We start from the raw sequence: 20,812 nt of genomic DNA on the forward strand, positions 1-20,812 counted from the left end.
ACAGTGAGTGTCGGACCCCTTACCCGGCTGGCCCCTGCTTTGCTGGCACGCTGGGTGACTGGCTGGGTGTGCTGACACTGTAGGTCAGGGGATTATTAGGTTGACTACACGTCCCAGGCTCTTTGTTTTTGTTTTGTTTTGTTTGGGGAGGGAGAGAGGAAAGTTAACTGGGGCCCCAGAGATCTATGAAAAAAAAAAAAAAAGACAGAAAAGGAGGAGGGGAGAGAAATGTGCAGTGATAAGTGCTTTCTGTTGTAAAAGTCATGACCGAAAATGAGTTTGATTCTGGCAGAAGCAAACTGGCAATGTGGGTCAAGGATTAACCCTCAGAGATGCCAGGATAACATCTCCTGAGACATGTCTCTAAATTACATCAAAAACTTCTATGAAGGATGTGTGAGTATTATACAAACAGCGACGATTGTATGAGTCCTCTCTGTGTATTTTAACCTGATTCGCATGAGCGCTGAGGAATAGGGTTCTCTACGTGCATGGAGAGTCATATAAATATCAACCATTTACTGCAAACTATTCTAAATCTAAATAACTGTAACTAGAATAATTCAGGAAGTACTTCTAGCTGTTGGTGCTTTAAAGCAGCTTGCTTGCTCAATTTGATAGTTGAAGAAGTAGGAAAGAAGGTGTAATGACAACTAAATAAACACTATTTGGTTGTTAAGAAAGTGCATATACTAATGAGTCTAACGTTGGATTTGCTATCCAATTATTTTAATAGGTACTAGATATACTAAGATTACCTTGATTATATTGCAAAAGGGATATTGATTGACTTCAAATCTTTCTACAAATTTTCAAAATTATTTATTTCATTAGCAACAAGGTCCCGTTTGACTGTTGCACTTCATATTTTCAGAGTGAAAAGCATTAAGAAATCTCATAACACATGATTTAAACTGGACTTGATGATCTCTAAGGTTCTTTCTTCAAAATTTCATAAATCTTAAAATTTTTTACAATGTGATGATGAAAACATCCTTTAAAATGTCCTCCTTTAATTTTTGTTTTCAAAAGATTTTTTTTCCTCCTAAAACTATAACAGATGAAGCCTCCTACCGTGATTGGCCAATTTCACACCCTTTTCTTTGGATCAGTTAGAATGTTCTTCCTCGGGGTCTTAGGCTTTGCAGTCTATGGGAATGAGGCTCTGCACTTCAGCTGTGATCCGGACAAGAGAGAAATAAACCTCTTCTGTTACAATCAGTTCAGACCAATCACTCCACAAGTAAGTTTTTCTGTGTGTACAAATATAAACCTTATTCTACACCAGATAAAATTGTTTTCTTTATAAATGTAAAATAATATATAGACTATGCTAATGAGTATTATTTCTAGAATAATAATTTTTAAAAATTAATCGTATATTTCTAGAATAATAATTTTTAAAAATTAATCATATAATTAAAAGTAAATTAATTTAAGTAGATCAAGAGTTTCTTCCAAGTCCAGCATTCTATTATCTATTGATGTTAGAATTATACTCCAGGCTTGTAATTAGAAAATGCAGAGAGGGTAGCTACTAAAATAAAGTATATCATCATTGTTAGTAATTGGCAGGTGATGACAGTAAAATGTGACTACTTTTTCACAATTATTAAGACATCTAAAGTTTTAAACTTTAAACGTCTTGAAAATTAAATGAGATCTATCCAGCATTGCTACCTTCATTATACTATTTTTATTCCTCATAAGACTTACAAAACTTAGAATTTTTAAGTTAGCCTCTATTGAGGGTCAGTACATTTTGTTAGTGTATATTTTCATGACATGCTGATGGATTTGACTAAGATATTTCTGACATACTTTAGGTGTTCTGGGCATTACAACTAGTGATTGTCCTGGTTCCTGGAGCTATTTTCCATCTATATGCTGCATGTAAAAGCATCAATCAAGAATGCATTCTTCAAAAGCCCACCTACACTGTGATCTACATCCTCTCTGTTTTGTTAAGAATTAGCCTAGAAGTGGTAGCATTTTGGCTTCAGATTCACCTTTTTGGTTTCCAAGTAAAACCTCTCTACCTGTGTGATGCTGTGTCTCTTGGGAAAAAATTTACTATTATAAAATGCATGGTGCCAGAACACTTTGAGAAGACCATTTTTCTCATTGCAATGTATACATTTACTGTCATTACAATAGTATTATGTGTTGCTGAGATTTTTGAGATCATATTTAGAAGATTGTGCTTTCTAATCAGTCAATGACCAAAAGGATGATTAACTACTGTCATGCCACAATTATTTATCAACCACTTTTATTTAGTTTTATCTTATTCAGTGAGTACCTCAACCTCAAACATAAGTATCTGTTTTTTAAACTTACCTCACTGTGTCTGAAATTTATGTCTAGTATAAAATATAAGACTAAGTTCTAAGGCAGGGATTCTTGAACAAACCTTTCGTTCCATTTTAATTTTTTTCACACATTAAGAAATATACATGGAACTAATGGTAACTCATTTTTTAAACAGTGCTTTTACAGAGCTCTTTCACACACAACGTCTTAATCAATCACAGTATTTTATGGCCAGAGAAACTTTTGTCAGCTCTTTTACACAGGTGGAAAATTAGGCTCAAGGAAGTTAATGTATGCATCCAAAGTCACACAACCAGACCAGGATTCAGCTTTCTTAACTAGAAAGTCATTTCCCTCTCCACTTAAGTAAGCAGCATAAATTTTGAGAATGCAATTATTGTTGCATTCATGTAAAATATAACTTACTGAAGTACAACAGTTGTCAGTTAATTATTAAAAGAGTCATTCTATAATTTGATCACTAACTTGAAGAAATGGAGCACTTACATTTTTTATACCCAAAATTTTCTTGAAATTTTTAATATTAAAGTATATGGTAATATGGCCACTAAATAAATAAAAATGCTATGGAAAATAATAGGCATGGTCTCTGCTTCTTGTTGGAGGAAAAAAAATCCCTCTGTGCTCATAGATATTCTATAACTGTAGTTTCGATATACAAGATTACTGAGATAGAAAATTATATTTATATTGTTAGACTTCCTAAATTGCTATGAAATGATTTCTAAGGTATTTTCATATTAATTCAGTGCATTCTTTTTAACTGCCTGTTTTACCAATAATCTTGTCCATATAATATCATTTAAAAACTTAATGTATGACTGCATTTTACTAGCACTTTATTAGGGAAATAAGTATAGTCGGTAAAAAACTGGGGTTTTCAATTTTTTCTTAGGCACTATTCAACCCACGGTTAATATCATGAATTTCTACATTTAAGGAGTTTTAAATCATTGAGGCTTTCTCCACATGACAGCGCAAGGGAAATTCAACAAATAGCTCCTTAGTATCTATTATTAAACATGTACCACATTAAAAGTTCAAATACAAAGATAAACAAGACTTAGCACCTTTATAAGACCAAGAATCCACCTGCTGATGCAGGAGACGGACGTTCAATCCCTGGGTCACGAAGATCCCCTGGAGAAGGAAATGACAGTCTACTCCAGTATTCTTGCCTAGAAAACCCCAAGGATGGAGGAGCCTGGTGGGCTACAGTCCGTGGGATCACAAAGAGTCAGACACGACTGAGTGACTAACACGCGCGCGCGCACACACACACACACACACACACACACATAAATAATTGGTGTGTTCGTCGCTCAGTCGTGTCCCATTCTTTGAAACCCCACAGACTGTAGCCCAGCAGGCTCCTCTGTCTATGGGATTCTCCAGGCAAGAACATTGGAGTGGCTTGCCATTTCCTTCTCCAGAGGATCTTCCCAACCTAGGGATTGAACCCTGGTCTCCTGCATTACAGACAGACTCTTTACCATTTGAGCTACAGGGAAGTCCTTACATAAATAATTCTTAAATTCTATTCTGGGGGCACAGTGAAATGACTTGGAAACAGTTGATCCGTGGTGCTTCCTTTTAAGACCTGTGAGATGGGAGCAGGGTAACCCTCACTGAAGGCCCAATTTTAACCCATTACTAAGGCAAAACCTTTCTGAATACCCTAGGAGATACCCCTTTGATGCTTTGGAAATATTATTTTTCCACTGTTCTCAAATTCTTGAATTCCTTTCTCAGGCTGGTTGACTCACTGTCTTAGTCCAATTGGACTACTACTACAAAAATATCTCAGCTGGATAGTTTATAAACAAAAGAAATTTATTTCTCATCGTTCTGGAAGATGGAAGTCTCAGATCAAGGTGCAGGCATGCTCAGGTTCTGATGAGAGCCCTCCTCTGCATTATAGTCTTGTCATCATAGCCTCACATGGTGGAAAGGCCAGAGGGCTCCTTAGGGTTCCTTTTACAAGCACACTAAGCCCATTCATGAGGGTTCCATTCCCAAGACCTACTTACTTGCCAAAGGTCCCACCTGCTAAAATCATCACACTGGAGGTTAGGATTTCCAAAATATGAGTTTTGGGGGGGACACAAATATCTGGCCCATTGCACTCATGGTTGCCACAGAAATTACTGTAGCTACATGAAGCAGGTCTTTGCTGTGCCCAAGGAAAGAAGGGGGAAGGGGTAAAAAGACATTCTTCTTGATGGCCTGTTACAAATTTTCTAAGGAAAGATCATTAAAAAAAAAAAAAAAAACCAGAATCCCCTTTAATATCATTGCCCATTCAAAGATGAACACTTTGATTTATTCTTATTCTGATTCATCCTAGGACATTTTCAAAGTAATGCCCCTTTTAAAGAGAATTTCTACCCTAGCTGTTGGGAAAAGTAACTATTCTCACTTCTATGTGACTCTTGGGTATTGTTCCTTTTAATCCTTTCAGGTAGTTCTTTTCCTGCAAAGATGTTACATTGATCAGGACTCAGTTAAAGGCCCTTTACAGATCTCTGGGCTCTCACCCTTTGCAGCTTCTCCCCCTGAGGCAGTCTGTCCTGTCAATCTGGCCTCCTCAGCCCCGGACAAGGAGGAAAGATAGCATTTCTAAGTCACTAGAGAAACTCTGGTCACCTCTGCTTTACTTAAGTACGTAGTGCATATGTGTAAAGATACAGATTCTGTGTGAGTTTGTTTGGACGGTCTTTTTAATTCCTTAATGATCTATAATATTCTATGATTTCATTTTGTTAGTAACTATATCAGGATTGTTAGCACACACCTGTATACTCCTGGATAATAAATGCTACAAAAAATATAGGTTTTGTAACATATAAATATCAGATATTTAATTATATAAAATGTAAAAACTGATTTTTCTAACTAAACTGCAAATGTAGGAAAAATGAATAAGAATGTCAAAGCTAAACAAATAACTATCTAACCACTTGAAAATACATTTAAAGTTATTGCATAAAAAGTTCTTGGGTCAAATAAGATAATTTAAATTGAAGTTTTTCGGTCTGATTATAAATGAAAAATGGTCATGATACTACATATAAATTCTATAAGATGTTGCCAAAATTGTAGCACATGGCAAATTGACAGCAGAAAATAAATTTTTGATTTAAAAAAGAAACAATAAATGTAATTCAAGCAGCAAATATAAGAACTTCAAAATAAAACTAAGGGAAAAAAATTTAATATGGATAAAGACAAAAAGTAACAAATTATAAAATAAACAATATACAATAGAGAGATCCAAAATTCTTCTTGAAAATAACAATTAGAAAAATGTAGCATATCAAATCATGTGTGCAAGTATATCCTTGTAAGGTTTTATAATATATATGGAGTTATACATTGTCACTTGAAATACACTGTGATAATTTAAAGATGTATACTATAAAATACAGGACAGCTAGGAAAACAAAAACAACAAAATTTTGGCTACTCAGCCAAAAAAGGAAATCAAAACATTCAACGAATCCAAAAGATGGCCAAAAAGACAAAAAGGAACAAAAACAGAGGGGACAAATTGAAAACAAGAACAAGGTAGTAGAATTAGACCTAAAAATATCAAGTTACAATAAATATAAAAGTCTAAGCATTCCAAAGCAAAACAGGGATTGCTGACTACATTAAAAAAAAAACCAGATCAAATTATTAACAATAAGCTCACTTTAAATATTTAAAGATTTAATATTTTAAAAATATTTTAACAAATATTAAATAGATAATAAAAAGTAGAAAAAGATATATCATGCAAACTGTAAGGATCAGAAAGCTGAATAAATACATTCTTAAGAGATAACAGGTATGTTGCTTAAATTGGGGAGAACACAGAACTCAGTTCTTTGAAAAACAGGCAGCCCCCTAAATAAGGTGATGTACTCTGCAAATCGGGGTGGAAAAAAGGTAGATGTGCACTGGAGTTAATACAAGGACATTGAGCAGGTTCTGCAGAGGTTTGGGTGAGGGTAGGCTGGAGTGCTGATTAGAAAATAGTAGGCAGAGGGAAATTTCAGAGTTTGAGATCTTGTTTCTTCAAGTGACGTGCTTTCAAAGAAAACCAGTTTTAAGATGAACTCTCAAAACTGGGAAGTGAGATAAAATGAAGATGAAGGTTACTGGAGGAAGTAAATAAAGTGTAATATCCTGATAGTATGCATGGAGAAACAAGAAAAAGGATTAATGCCAATGATGGTAGAAGGAAAAGTTGATGGCTACCTAAAATGGTATAAGTCGGCAGCACCGAGCAAGAACTATGAATGCCTTATTTGTGCATTGACAAGATAGTAACTATCAAAGAACTCTGCAAATTGTTCATTACTCTCCAGAAACAAGCTATCTACAAAGTATTAATTCACTAGTGTATACACCCAGCTTAGAACAAAAGTTCAATTATCTTTAAGTTTAATGGGTTAGTATTCATGTTGAAAAAGCATCTGGTTATTTTATCCAGTGTGTCCATATAGAAGTGCAATTTAAAATTTTAAACACGTCTCTCCTCTTATGAAAGAATTCAATTCAAAGTTTCTAAACTCAGAGAGGATTCTATGGACGCTATTAATATAATGTGAGGAACTGGAAACGATAATTCCTGAAGAATGCCAAAGGCAATTCACCTCTTTACCTTTTCTCCCAATCAATAAACATCATTTTCTTCCTGTTTTTCCCTTTCTACCAGTCCTTCAGCCACAAAAGGGGGGTCGATGACCAAACAAAGAGAAGTAAAACAAAATCTCTCGTCCCTCCTGCCAGCAGCCAGCAGAGGGCACTGGTGCCAAAGGCAGCGGGATGGCCGAGGCGCTCAGCCTCCTTTGGGCTCTAGCCGCTACGTGACAGGCGAACTGAGATTGTCCCTGCTGCCAACCCGTAGTTGCCTCGCTGTCGCTGAGCAACGGGGAAATGGGCGGGATTTGCCGTGCGCGTTCGTGCGGGCACCCTCCCAGGCGGAAGCGGAAGTGTCGGCGGCCGGCGAGTAGGAAGTGGTGGTTCCTGAAGAGGAGATGGCTTCTCTTGCTACACTTCCCCCGCTGCCCCCACAGTTTAAGAGCATACAGCATCATCTGAGGACGGCTCAGGAGCATGACAAGCGGGACCCTGTGGTGGCATATTACTGTGAGTCCTTCCGAGTCTCCGCGGCCCTCCTTGGCCTCCGGGCCCCCCCCTCCGCCCCCTGGTTGTTAAGGCCGGCCCCGCCTCTCTCGCGTTAGACCTGAGCTTTGACCTCTGACCTGTCTTGGGAGTCCCTTGGGGCCCCGCCCTCCTCAGGGATCCCCAAGTTCTCTGCCCCCTCCAGGCCTCAGAAAGGCAAAACTTCGAAAGTACTTTAGCGTCCACCAGCTATCCAGTCTTGTGCTTAAATGTTTTTAAACGGAATACATGGGCTCATGGACTCTGAAACACAGTGTTCCAAAGTTTTCTCCCTGTGTGTACTCAGAAGCTTTCTGTCTCCACCAGGAAATCCTGAAATTAACCTGGGTAGTTAAGTAACTGAGTTGGGGCTAAAAGGAAGGTAAGTGTTCCAAAGACAGTAGTGATGGGGGCAAAAGGAAGATTGACTAATTGAAAACATTGTAATGAGTGTGGATTAATTATGACAATTTGCAGGCCCATTCATAAATAGAGAGTGGCTGCTACAGAACAAACACTTGTATTTGCCCATTTCTCCTTTTGCATTTAAACTGCTGTCTCCTAAAAATGAGAAATTTTAGCCTTGATTTTGAGTAATAAATGAGGTTGAGACATTTGGTGACATACTGTCACTTTGGTAGACTGTGATACATATAATCTACAGTTGATGAAAAACACAGATTAAACTTGTTCACACTTTTTCCTTTGTGCTGAAGAAAATAGTTCCAGTACAGGTTATTTTATATTCCACATTCTAACTTTGCTGCAAATAAAACAGGTGACCAAGCAACTATAGTTTGCTGAAAAGGATTTTTAACTTTGAGAAGCTCAGTATAATGTGTCCTCTACTATAGACAATATAAGGTTAGCTGAAATATGGTCCGCTGTCATCCTGGCCTTAAACCAGGTGTACCCCATTTTCATTCCTCACATGTGCAAGGCCCTTTCAAACCTCCACATTCTTCCCTTTTTTGGAATATCTACCTTTTTTTCCACTTGGCCAACTCCTTAGTTCAGATTCTAACTCAAATGTCACCTCTTCGGTGGGCAGTAAGAGGATTATTCTCAAGGCTTTACCTCCTCCGTTTGTTCAGATCATAACAACATTTTTGCGTTGTACTTGTTTTTCAGGTTCCTCAAGCAGGAACCATTAATCATTCATTCAGCTTGTATTTATTGGGATTTTACCTGTATGAGTATTACCAGGCACTGTGGCTGCAGCATTCATGAAGCTTACATACTATGGGGTGGGGAGATTAAACAATAAAATAAGTAAATTATATAGAATATTAGAAGATTGTGAAGAAAATTAAAGCTGGGAAAGAACAGGGATTACCAGGAGTATGGTGGTAGGAAGTGAGGAAGGGATTTCATTTTCAGAGTGGTCAGGGAAAGCTTCACTGAGTTCACATCTGAACAAACTTAACAGGGGTGAAAAGCAAGCTTTGCATCACCTGGGCAAGAGTGCTTTCCGTAGAGGGGATAACCAGTGCAAAAGTCCTGAGGTAGGGGCTTGCTTAAAGGAGGATCCAAGTGACTATTGTAACTAGAGTGAATAGAGCAAGCAGAAAAACAATGTAATTAAAGTCAGAGAGATTATTTCTTAAAACAATGAAATAGGAACCCTTGATTCTGTCTAAAAGCAGTCCCTCTTTATGGGCTCTGGATTCTATACCTTTGTTACTATCCTGGGGGACCCTTTATTTCCTGTGTCATTATCCTCCCTCTTTTGCTGTTTCTTTCTAAACTTTGCCCTGGTTTCCTTTATTTAAAAAATAAAGGGACCTCTCACTGTGATATTCCCCTAGAGTTGCAGTCCTGTCTGCCCAACCTCAAAGGTAAGCTTGAAATAGTTGTCTATAGTTGTCTTTAGATCCTTACCTCATAGATCTTTTTCAGCCCATTGCAGTCTGGTTTTCAATCCCATTATTTCACTGAAACTGTTCTCAGCAGGGTCAAGAACCATGATTTTTATTGCTAAAACCAGGTGTCACTTAAAAGATATTTTTGTTATGAAGCATGTACATGTTAAAGAACATATATAATGTGTATATGCAGTTCAAGGAATAGTAAAATGAATGCTAATATACCTACCATGCTTGCTGTTATTAGACTTTCAAATTTTTGCTGATCTGGAGACTGTGAAATGATGTCTCATTGGAGTGAAATTTGCAATTCACTGAGTCTTAATAAGGTTGAGCATCTTTTCATATGTTAATTAACCATTTGTGATTTCCTATTGAAATACATACTTTCTGCTTTTGACCATTTTCTACTTCATTGTTTTAATATAGCTACTGATCTTTTGGTATTGCAAATGTCTTCTCAAAGTTTGAGAAGTTTGATTTTTGATTTTTCATTCTATTTATGAAATCCTTTGATGTGCAGAAGTTCTTAATTTTAAAATATGACCAATTGAGTAATCTCTTCCTTATGATTTATGTTCTGATTTTCTAGGTCTTGATTTCTTTTTGTGTACCTTATTTGAGATTTTGGCTTCCTGAGTTTGTAGCTAGGTGTCTTTCATCAAATCTAGAAAATTCTCTACTTTCAATTATTGTTCAATTATTGTTTCTCTGCTATCTCTATTCTTTCCTTTTTAATTAGACATGTGTTGCATTTTCCTCCTTTGGCTTCTTTGTCTCTTAGTGTTTTGGTAGTTCGTGTCCATTTTCTTTCTGTGCTGCATTCTGTGTAATTTCTCTAGGTCAGTGTTCACCTCCATATATTCTACTGTACAACCCATCTGTTGCGTTTCTATTAATATTTTCATTTTTTATTTCTAGATGTTCTCTTACTTTGTTTTTAAATCAGCCTCACCATTTCTGAAAATCTTTTAACTGTTCTAAAAGCACACTTATTTCTTTAAGTGCTTTAAAGATATTTGCATTTATATTTGCTGTCTGATAATTACTGTATAGGTTATATTTTAGGTCTGATTCTGCTGTGTAACAAAAAATGGCTCATGACAGTTTTTTTCTTGTAACTTAGGCACTAGAACTACTAAACCAGTACTCTTCAAACTTCATTTCAGTTCAGTTCAGTCGCTCAGTCGTGTCCGACTCTTTGTGACCCCATGAATCGCAGCACGCCAGGCCTCCCTGTCCATCACAAACTCCCGGAGTTTACTCAAACTCATGCCCGTCAAGTCGGTGATGCCATCCAGCCATCTCATCTTCTGTCGTCCCCTTCTCCTCCTGCCCCCAATCCCTCCAAGCATCAGGGTCTTTTCCAATGAGTCAACTCTTCACATGAGGTGGCCAAAGTATTGGAGTTTCAGCTTCAGCATCAGTCCTTCCAATGAACACCCAGGACTTATCTCCTTCGGGATGGACTGGTTCAAACTTCAGTATGCAAATAATTCTACAGGAATCATTTTCCCATTTCGCAACTTCTGTGTTTCTTTTCTGACAAAGTTCCTTTGGTCAAGGTGGCAAAGTAGTATGTTTCCCTTTATTTATTTACTTATTTTTACTATATCTTGTTCTCAATTGCCCTTTTCCTACTTTAAAAAAATAAAGGCAGACTCTCCTACATCATTAGTATTTTTATGGTGTATTATTATGGAGGAGAAGGTGGAAAATCCTCCAGGGTGTCCAGAAAAAAAGGACAGTTTTAACAAATTACTGGTGTTAGTGAAACCTCCATTTATTAAGCCATTGGATAGAGCTTCCTGTCTTTATGCATCTTATTTGGAAGAAAATCAGTCAGAGCACAGAATAAGCCTTTATTTAAAAATGCTGGGCATGGGAAAGAAGGATGTCAGAGGAACATTCTGACATACAGCTTTTTATAAAGGGAGTCACCTGGAGTCATCTCCTTTCAGGAATAATTGGTCAAGAATGAATCTCAGAAGAAGGAGGAATTTTTCTTAGCTATTAGCAGCCATTGTTCAATCATTTTGGATTTTATCCAGAGGAGTGCAGAGGGGCAATTTGCAACCAAGGTCAAGTGCAAGATGGTATGGAGCGTGTTGTCCTTGTTCTTGGGAAACATGTTCAAAACTGGCCTGTGTTGACGTTTCAAAATGGTAAGAGTTTTCATTATATGATTTTAGCATTTTGTTCTCTGTTCCTTATTAAAGTGTCATTCCTGAGGTAAGAGCAAAAGGGGAGTGCTGAAGTGGGAGTACCTTGTTTCATTCAGGTGACAAGCTCATATCAAGGTCTGTAGGTTATCAAAATTTTAGTCTTAGAATTCAGAAATGAGAAAAAGTGTGTGGGAACATGTGTTAACATTTATTTGAATTAGAGAAGTCATATTTTTCTGAAAAAAGTAAGCCTCCAATGGCTGATTGGTTTGACTTTAGCAGTTAGTTTTGCCATTTATGTAGAATGGTGGACATTCTCCTCAAATTAGGTAAATCTTCAGCTCTGAAGTGTTTTGCTTTTTTCAGAAATACATTTAAAACAAGTGATGATTCAAATATTATAACTTTTTTTTTTCCCTGCCAGAGGATGTTGAAACGAACACTATTTCAGTTTTCCCAATCCTGTCTCACTCTTAAAATAAAAAGAAGCCTTTGATTGAAAGCAAATGATGAGTCTTTATAAGATCTTTTCTGTATACTTCAGAGGAATTGAGAAAATGAATACTCTGATAATGGGGTGACACATTCTTTTCTAGTCTTAAAACAAATTTTGAGGCAAACCTAATTAAAATGTCAGCTAAGAAAGATGATTAAAAATGTTATTTGATGATAAGTGATGATGTGGTTTTTAGCCTATAACCCAGAAAGAATTTAAAGAATTTGGTGGTTTTGCTGTGACAAAGCTTCCATTCTCATCTGCTGCTTTATGTTAATGAATTTTCTCCCTTGTTAAATTCAAAAAAATGAAAGCAGTAATAGAACCAATACTCTGGTTCGTTATGAGGATAAATCATGTTAATTCATAGACAGTTTAACTCATGCATTTCCAAGAAAATTTTATTTTGTATGCTTAGTGATTATTAAGATAAATAAAATTCATACTGTTTTAAATGTTACATTGTGATATATAACAATTGCAAAAACTCAATTCCAGAAGAAACATTTTAACATATAGCACCTTCTCTCAGGAAATTTAATAAAAATTTAAATTTCAATTTTTATATACTTTTGTTGCAGAGCAGTGTGATAGGATAATCAAGTAACACCTTTGAGTATGCAAATACATTTTTTATAATAAAATCCTGTAAAATAAGTACATAGAAATATGGGTTAAAAGAAAATAAGTGTATTCTGACTCTTTAAAAAATAATTTTTTTATATGAAAAGATGGTACTAGATACCAAATTGCTATGGTGTTTACAGTTGAAAGAGTGATAAAATTTTTAGGTGTCAATACTTGACATCTGTAATACAGATATTACATTTTTTACCTGTTTAAACTTCAGATAAAAAGTAGTAAATGTCAGCCTAAAAATGTGTGAAGGGATACATTTCTGTAAACTTAGAGCAAACAAAAATTTTCTAAATTCCTAGAGCAAGGAAGAATTTTTTGTGAGAAGAAAAACTAAAGGTTATTTTGCTAAAGTGCTCACTGATTTATAAAAGTTCCATATTCTCTTATATTTCCTCTCTGTATGTTGCTCTCTGGCTGGAATCCCCTATGACTTCCTCTTAATCAAACTTAACTCTTATTGACTCAGTACTTTTTACTTTTTTTCCTTTTGAACTGTGTGTAGCTGGAATTAGCTGTGCATTGGAGGCATTATTCAGACACATTGATAGAAACCTAAATGAATAATTGGGGTTTTCCATCCTCTGGATCACTTTTCAAAGTATACATTGTGTTTTGATTTTCAGATATTTGGTTGGTATTTTCGTTTCTAATATTTTGTTGATCTCTAAGTTTGTGGGGTGGTTTTTTTTTTTTTTTTGGCCATGCCTCAGGGCCTGTGGGATCTTAGTTCTCCAACCAGGAATTTAACCCAGGCCCTCGGCACTGAGAGCTTGGAGTCGTAACTACTGGACTACCAGGGAATTCCCGACTCAGTATTGTTTTTACAGATTGGTTTTCCCGATCTGGCATGATGTCTAGAAAAGTATCACTTTACCTTTCAGTCTCCTGGATTCTCTTGGAAGGCAGGGACTGATACCTTGTTTTTTCTCACCACCTGACACATAATTGGCATTCATAAATATTTAATGAATGCCATTGTTCTAAGTGTTAACGAATATTCCAGGCTCACTAGAATATTCACTCTGTGAAAGCAAGAAATATGTCTTAAAGTGATGATCATTGACTCTCTTAACTCCTAATACAGTACCTAAGCCATGGTAGGTAATTGGAAATATGTAGTTTACATGTAATATGTGTTGATTGAATAAATACAGGGCAATTCATAGTTTTTTCACATGCTGTTACTGCAGTACGGAAACATAATGAAAAGAATCTCAAAGCACAGTATTTCATAGCTTGTGGCTATCAGATTGTCATAGGTATGTCATAGGTATGCGCCCTTTGTGGTTCCTCGTTTCCAGTATTTTGTGATTTCCAGAAATGATTTAGATCTGGCCTTAATGGGAATACTCTAGTGTTTTGTCATTTTTTGTTACGTTAGTATTCCTATATTTCTAAGTTGTTTGATCTTTTATTTTCTTTTTAAGTCAGGAATAAGTGTTGAAATATCATATATCAAATTACTTTTTGACTAATATGCTTAGAGTTTACTTCTTTGACCTTTTTCATTAGTAATAACAAATTATTGATATTTACTCTTACTTGGAACATCTCACTCCTTTTTTTTTTTTTTATTAAATTATTTTGAAATAATTATAGATCCACAAACAATTACAAGAACTAATATGAAGAGATCCTGTGTGCCTTTCACTCGTTGTGCCCAGTGGTAATAGCTTGCAAAGTTACAGTACAGTATCACAGCCAGAATATTGATACTGACACAGTCCTCCCATCTCATTTAGACTTACCTAGTTTTCCATGAATTCATTTGTGTATATGTCTGTGTTTAGCTCTAAATAGTTCTCTCAAGTGGAGGTTCATGTATCCAACACCATAGTGAAGATAGAAGTTGCCTAAGAAGAATCCTTCATGTTAATCCTATTACAGCCAGAAGTTTATGCTTTGGGGACATTCTTTTATATACTTGTCAATTTCTCACATTTAAAAATTTTAACTTGAGCTAATGTTGATGCATTAAAGTTTTCTAGAATATCTTTCATATCTCTCAGATTTTCAGATTTATTAGTTAAGAAATTACAAACTTAACCTTCACTTCCTTTCTTCATACCTGTCACAGTCAGCCCAGTCATCAAATGTTTAAATTTTTACTTACCTTCTTAGTTTCTTTGACATCATACCCTCACCTTACATCTAAGCTATTGAGATAGCTTCCTACCTTCTACTTCAAGCTAAGTGAAAGTTGCTCAGTCATGTTCAACTCTTTGTGATCCCACGAACTATAGCCTGCCAGACTCCTCTGTCCATGGGGATTCTCCAGGCGAGAATACTGGAATGGGTAGCTGTTCTCTTCTCCCCGGGATCTTCCCAACCTAGGGATCAAATCCAGGTCTCATGCATTGCAGACAGATTCTTTATCGTCTAAGCCACCAGGGAAGCCCCTACTTCAAGCAGATAGTACCTGTTGCTACTTGAAAGTTCTGCTTTAAATGCTTAGTGAAAAAAACACAGAATAAAAGAAGGATAAAGTTAACTAAACATTTAGAAATCCTGTGCTACACAAGCAGTACAATTAATTTATAAAAGCTTTGCATTAGGAAAAAAATATTTCCAATAGATGAGAGACAGAGGGCCAGTGTCCTTGATAGGGAAAACACTCATACAAATCCATTTTAAAAAATGAAAACTATGATCCCTATAAATGGACAGAAATGTGTTTGTACTACTAAAAGAGAGCATACTAACTTTTAACGTTCAGCTGAATTAGTAGCACATGTAAATTAAGATGGCATACCATTTTTTGACTAAAGTTATAACTCATACAAAATGAGTATGTGATGAAATTCTCCTTGACATGGCTGTGTGCTTTGGTTCCAAGTTTTAGAAAGCATTTTATCGAAGTATATAGAATTGTAAAAGTATCGGATGTGCAGTAATTCCAGTTTTGAAAAGCTTCTGCCTAGGAAATAATCACTAATATATGAAGAACTTTATGTAGAATTATCTGAACAATTATATACGTTTGTGGCAAGCTCAAAAACAGCCTAAACATATATCATGGTGGAAATGGTTAAGTTATGGTATATCCATTGCATAGAAAGTGATGTAATCATTTAGAAATTAGCACCTTTTGTAACATGGGGAAAGATTGATACAAAAATGCGGGATATAATATACTATGATTTGAACTTTTCACTGCAGATGATGACTGCAACCATGAAATTAAAAGATGCTTGCTCCTTGGAAGAAAAGCTATGAAAACCTAGACAGCATATTAAAAAGCAGAGACCTTACTTGGTAGACAAAGGTCCACCTAGTCAAAGCTATGATTTTTTTCAGTAGTCATGTATGGATGTGAGAGTTGGACCGTAAAGAAAGCTGAGTGCCAAAGAATTGATGCTTTTGAACTGTGGTGTTGGAGAAGACTACTGGGAGTCCCTTGGACAGCAAGGAGATCTAACTAGTTGATCCTAAAGGGAATCAGTCCTAAATATTCATTGGAAAGACTGATGCTGAAGCTGAAGCTCCGGTACTTTGGCTGCCTGATGCTAAGAACGAACTCATTGAAAAAGACTCTGATGGCTGGGAAAGATTGAAGGCAGGAGGAGAAAGGGACAACAGAGGATGAGGTGGTTGGATGGCATCACCAACTCAATGGACATGCGTTTGAGCAAGGGCCGGGAGTTGGTGATAGGCAGGGAAGCCTAGAGTGCTGCAGTCTATGGGGTTGCAAAGAGTCGGACACGACTGAGCAACTGAAGTGAACTTTTTAAAATGCATACATACACACATACACACATAATAAACTTGGAGGGAAAAAATGCGGCTTTAGGTTTATGGATGGTTTTCTTTTGATTGTCTTTTTTTAAATTTTTCCTATAAGTGGGAGTGTTTCATACCATCATTACCAAAACACAAAAGCTTTACTAAAAGCAAAAAAAAATTTTTTTAAACTCCAATAGTAGCTCCATCTGACTATCAGAAAAAACATAAGTGCCTTTAGTGATCACTCATGATTTGAACATGGCATCATCTTCTGTAATGTTAATCAAGCTGAATTTCACTCCATTTCTAGAACCTGACTGACTTTCTGTTGTCTCCAGACCTTCCAACATTGTTCTCTAGCCCCTGACACCTCTTCCCCTCCTTTCCAAACCCACTCCATTTTTATCAAGATTCTAGCTTTAACGTCACTTTCTCTGGGAGGCCTTGTTTTAAACTCCCTGGTTTTAAGATGCATCATCTCTCGGACCTCATTGTGCCTTGTATGGCTTTATCTTAAATTGCTTTTCATATGCCTATTGTCCCTTCTAGAGTGTAAACTTAAGAAGGCTGTACCCTGCTAGGGCCTCTTGATTCGCTCACTGTACCAGATAGTGAGTGGTTGGCCACTAAAGATTCTTAAACAGTAAGGAATAGGTACTCCAAAAATGGTAAATTGTCCTGACTTTTGAGGCAGCCATGGTCCCTTTAGTTGTCGTGGAATAAAGAGGCCAGATGACTAACATTCATGTAGCTTTTGGTATTCATAACAGTCCTTTTCTTCAGGGTATCTGATTTGAACCTTATAGTCATCCTGGTCCTTCTGTTAGTAAGTGATGGAACCGGGACCTGAATGACAGATGCTGGATGAGAAGTGGGTATATGAAAAATTGTTGAAAGTGGTAATTAGAATAGCAGTTACAGAGTGAAGGTAAAGGAGCTTGTTAAATCTGTGGGAAAACAAAGGGAACTGGTGCAGCAGTAATCTGGAAGATTCCTGATAAGTGGAGAGTAAAAATGGAGGACAGGCTTGATGTTACTGACATAACTTTCTGAGCTCTGTAGCTCTCTCTCTTTGTTCTTTTTTTTCTCCCCTTGGTGAAGCCAGAAAATATTTGAGTTCCTACTAAACATAGGCACCATATGATAAATACTGTGATTCTGTGACATTTGATGTTGTGGATAAAGTGAAAACTAGAAAGATTCCTTCCCTTTAAATTATGTGTTGATATTTAGTATTGATATCAAATATCAACACATAAAGTTGATATTAAATATCAACATATAAAGTTTCAGATTTGGTTTTTTAAAGTTTCCTCTAGGGGGTGGTATTGTACAATGAATAGACATTCAGTGAGCATGTATAAATGTTCTTTGAGAGTCATTTCTTTATATGACCATAGGAAAATTAGATGTAGTTGTTCAGGAAGTTGAAAATACATATGGTATTTTTCATATACAAGATGTCATAGGACACAAGTGTAAATATTTAAAGGCTAAATAATAATGTATTTTTATTGGTGGTGGTAAGCTACTTGGATATTAGGATTAATAATCAGTTGCCTGTTATTTGCTGTTAATCACACAGAAATTGATTTTAATGACTAATAAGTTTCACTAAGCCAATTAAAGATAAGCAGTTTTTTGTGCTGATTTCTATATCTGTAACAGTTAATTTGAGCTCATAGTCCTCTTGTCTAAGTATGTATCATTTCTTTATTGTAAGCTGACTCAGGATACTTTACTGTAGCAATGACAGGTTAATAATAAAAACCTTGGAAAGTTGTCCTGCTGACTTACCCATTAACATTCCATTTCTTTTTTTTATTTTGCAAACATATTTGCAGACATGAATTTTATATTGTAGAATAGTCATTTTAGTAATTACTCCTGTTTTGAATAAATCGTTTTGGTGTCAGACTCTCTATGCTAACGCACACACACTAGCATTACAGTAACTTGTCACAGCCTGTCTGTGTGTGTTAGTTGCTTCATTCGTCCCCGACTCTTTGTAACCCATGGACTGTAGCTCACCAGGCTCCTGTGTCCATGGGATTCTGTCAGCAAGATACTGGAGTGGGCTCCCATGCCCCCCTCCAGGGGATCTTCCTGACCCAGGGATTGAACGTGCATCTCCTGCATTGGAGACAAATTCTTTACCAACTGAGCCATCAGGGAACCCCTATCATAGTCAGCTACTATATACAATCGCATTTCTTTTCCCTTCTCCTGTCCTGTGGCTGTAGTTGTCATATATTTCAGTTATAAACTTGTAAACCCTAGAATGTAGTTATTTTTTAATTGTCCTTCTTAAAAAGAAATTTATAAAATGAGGAAATAAAAATTTTAGTATATTCCCACATAATTACCATTTTCAGCATTCTTTGCTTTTTCGTTGGTTTTAAATATGGTGTCATTTTCTTGCCTGTTGAAAAGTTTATCGTTTCCTTTAAAGGATTGTCACCAATTCTATAAGCTTCTATTGTGTGAAATAAGCGTTTATTTTCATCCTTCCTTTTGAAAGATATTTTTGCTGGGTAAAGAATTTATCAATCGTTTTTGGCACTCCTGCCCACCTTTAAGGGGGTGGACTCCAATCACGTATACTTTAGAGCATTCAATGGTTCCCCACACCTCACTGAAACTCTGGTTTTGTGCTTGTTTTCCTTTTCAGTCTTTTTTCTCCCTGCTTTATTTTAGGTAGTTCCTATTGCTGTGTTCTGAAGTTCATTAGTTTTTTCTTTTATGATATCTAAACTACTATTAATCCTGTCGAGTAAAACTTTTCATTTCAGATACTCTTATATTTCATCTCTGGATGGCCCTTTTGTGTTCCTATGTGTATGTTCTATCTCCTTATTTTATTCATGTTTTCCATAAAATACTTCAAAATGATTTCCCAGTATTTTAATGTCATCATCTGCTATTTCCGTTATTTTGTCATTGTTTTATGTTCACATTCTTCTACTATTGCCATCATTAGTAATTTTTGATTGATTGCAGGACAGAGTGAATTTTAAGTTCTTGAATGTCTGTTCCTTGAAGGGATTAAATGCAGCCAGCAATTAATTGCTATTCAGTTTAATTCTTTGGTGCCTTGTTTTGTTTTTAGCTTTGGGGGGCAGTTCTAAAGTACTCTTTGCTTTACTACTTAATTGGGGGCTGTCGACTTAGTTGGGGGCTGTCTACAGAATATCCTGGGTAAACCTCTGGGGCTCTCTGCTCCTTTTGGTTGGAACTTGAATGCATCCCAGCCCTATGTGTGCATTGGGGATAATCCTGCTCATAGCTTCTGTTCATTCTTTCGCCTTGTAGAGTTTTCTCCTTCACATGCACATGGCAGTGTTCACCTGAGCCTCAAGATAAACTCCTATACAGATTGTTGGGTTTCTTTTCTGTGTAGCTCCATACTCTTCAGAACTCTGCCCCTCAATTTACAGCTGCCCCAGTCTCCCTGAACTCCAGTTCATTTTCTCAACTCATATAGAGGACTGTGTTCTGTTTAGGATTCCCTTCCTACTCCTTAGACTGGGATGTACCTCCAGGCAGAATGCTAGGCTGATACTGGTGTCATCTCATATATTTCCTTTCTTCAGATGTCTTCATCTTACCATGTCTGTTTGCATTGTCTAAAAACCTCTTTTATATATTTTGTCTAGTTTTCTTTGATTCTTCACAGTAGGATGGCAAATATTACTCCTTGTGGCCAGAGTTAGAATCTGTTTTCTTATTTTAGTAATCAAATCATCACTAGTGTTTACTAAGTACCAGCACAGTCTTTTAGTAGAAATTCAGAAGGAGCTAACCTTTCTTAAAGCTATTATGACAGAAGCTCTAAAAATACTTGTTTAATGAAGGAATGAGTGAAGTATATACCCTTTATTAGGATATATTCATTCATACTTTGTTTTTATTTTATTTTTGTCCCTTCGCCAAAGACAATACCAACCATATAGCAGGTATTTATAATATACTTATGAGTAGAGTAATATATTTGGTTCTATTTACTGGAATAAAATTTGGCTTTGTACATCAGTGTATGTCATAGTGATTCCTACTTGAGTGCTATATTTAACCCATTAGTACATCACTGTTAACAGTTGCTTTTATGTGCCTTTTGTGTCTTGATATCATGCATTTCATATTTTTAGCTTTCTCATGTATAAATGAGGATGTGATAGAATGTTAATGTTTAGATTTAATGAAACTTTGAGGATTAGTAAATATTTGTCTCCTAAATGCCTCACATTAAAGTTAGGTTGGAAAGTATTTAATCCTTTTGCAAATATGCCTCATTACTCGTCTTTAAAAAATATTTATTCATAAAAATAAACACATTTCCTTGATGAAATAAATATATTTCACTATAGGTGATTCTAGCTACATATTTATTCTGTTTTACTAGGTAATTTTCCATGTTGGACATCAATTTTTCTTCATAC

At 36.1% G+C, this 20,812-nt stretch overlaps 2 protein-coding genes across 5 annotated transcripts in view; both read left to right on the top strand.

Annotated features, from left to right (window-relative positions):
* The first annotated feature begins 357 nt into the window (after positions 1 to 357).
* On the top strand, positions 358 to 2,222 carry GJE1 (gap junction protein epsilon 1). Its single transcript, XM_061130208.1, has 3 exons — positions 358 to 396; positions 1,061 to 1,243; positions 1,827 to 2,222. Exons 1-3 carry the CDS (start codon positions 358 to 360, stop codon positions 2,220 to 2,222), a joined length of 618 nt encoding a protein of 205 aa, XP_060986191.1.
* Positions 2,223 to 7,300: 5,078 nt separating this feature from the next.
* The window catches only part of VTA1 (vesicle trafficking 1), a 68,105-nt gene continuing 54,593 nt past the window's right edge, over positions 7,301 to 20,812 (top strand). The window contains exons 1-2 of one of the 4 annotated variants that reach the window (XM_061130456.1): positions 7,332 to 7,470; positions 11,312 to 11,515. In XM_061130456.1, the coding sequence (XP_060986439.1) occupies positions 11,449 to 11,515 (67 nt within the window). In that variant the 5' untranslated portion in view covers positions 7,332 to 7,470; positions 11,312 to 11,448. Of the gene's footprint in view, positions 7,471 to 11,311; positions 11,516 to 20,812 lie in introns of all 4 variants that reach the window. The other 3 variants (XM_061130453.1, XM_061130455.1, XM_061130454.1) reach the window with 3 other exon arrangements.

This window comes from Dama dama, chromosome 26 (genome assembly GCF_033118175.1).
Source record: "Dama dama isolate Ldn47 chromosome 26, ASM3311817v1, whole genome shotgun sequence".
NCBI lineage: Eukaryota > Metazoa > Chordata > Mammalia > Artiodactyla > Cervidae > Dama > Dama dama.

Bases quoted from the DNA above. Each gene is read 5' to 3' on its own strand.
- GJE1 (XM_061130208.1), top strand. From the start codon at position 358: ATGTCTCTAAATTACATCAAAAACTTCTATGAAGGATGT. The intron at 397-1,060 runs GTGAGTATTATA...AAACTATAACAG, and splicing joins AAAACTTCTATGAAGGATGT to ATGAAGCCTCCTACCGTGAT. The intron at 1,244-1,826 runs GTAAGTTTTTCT...GACATACTTTAG, and splicing joins TCAGACCAATCACTCCACAA to GTGTTCTGGGCATTACAACT.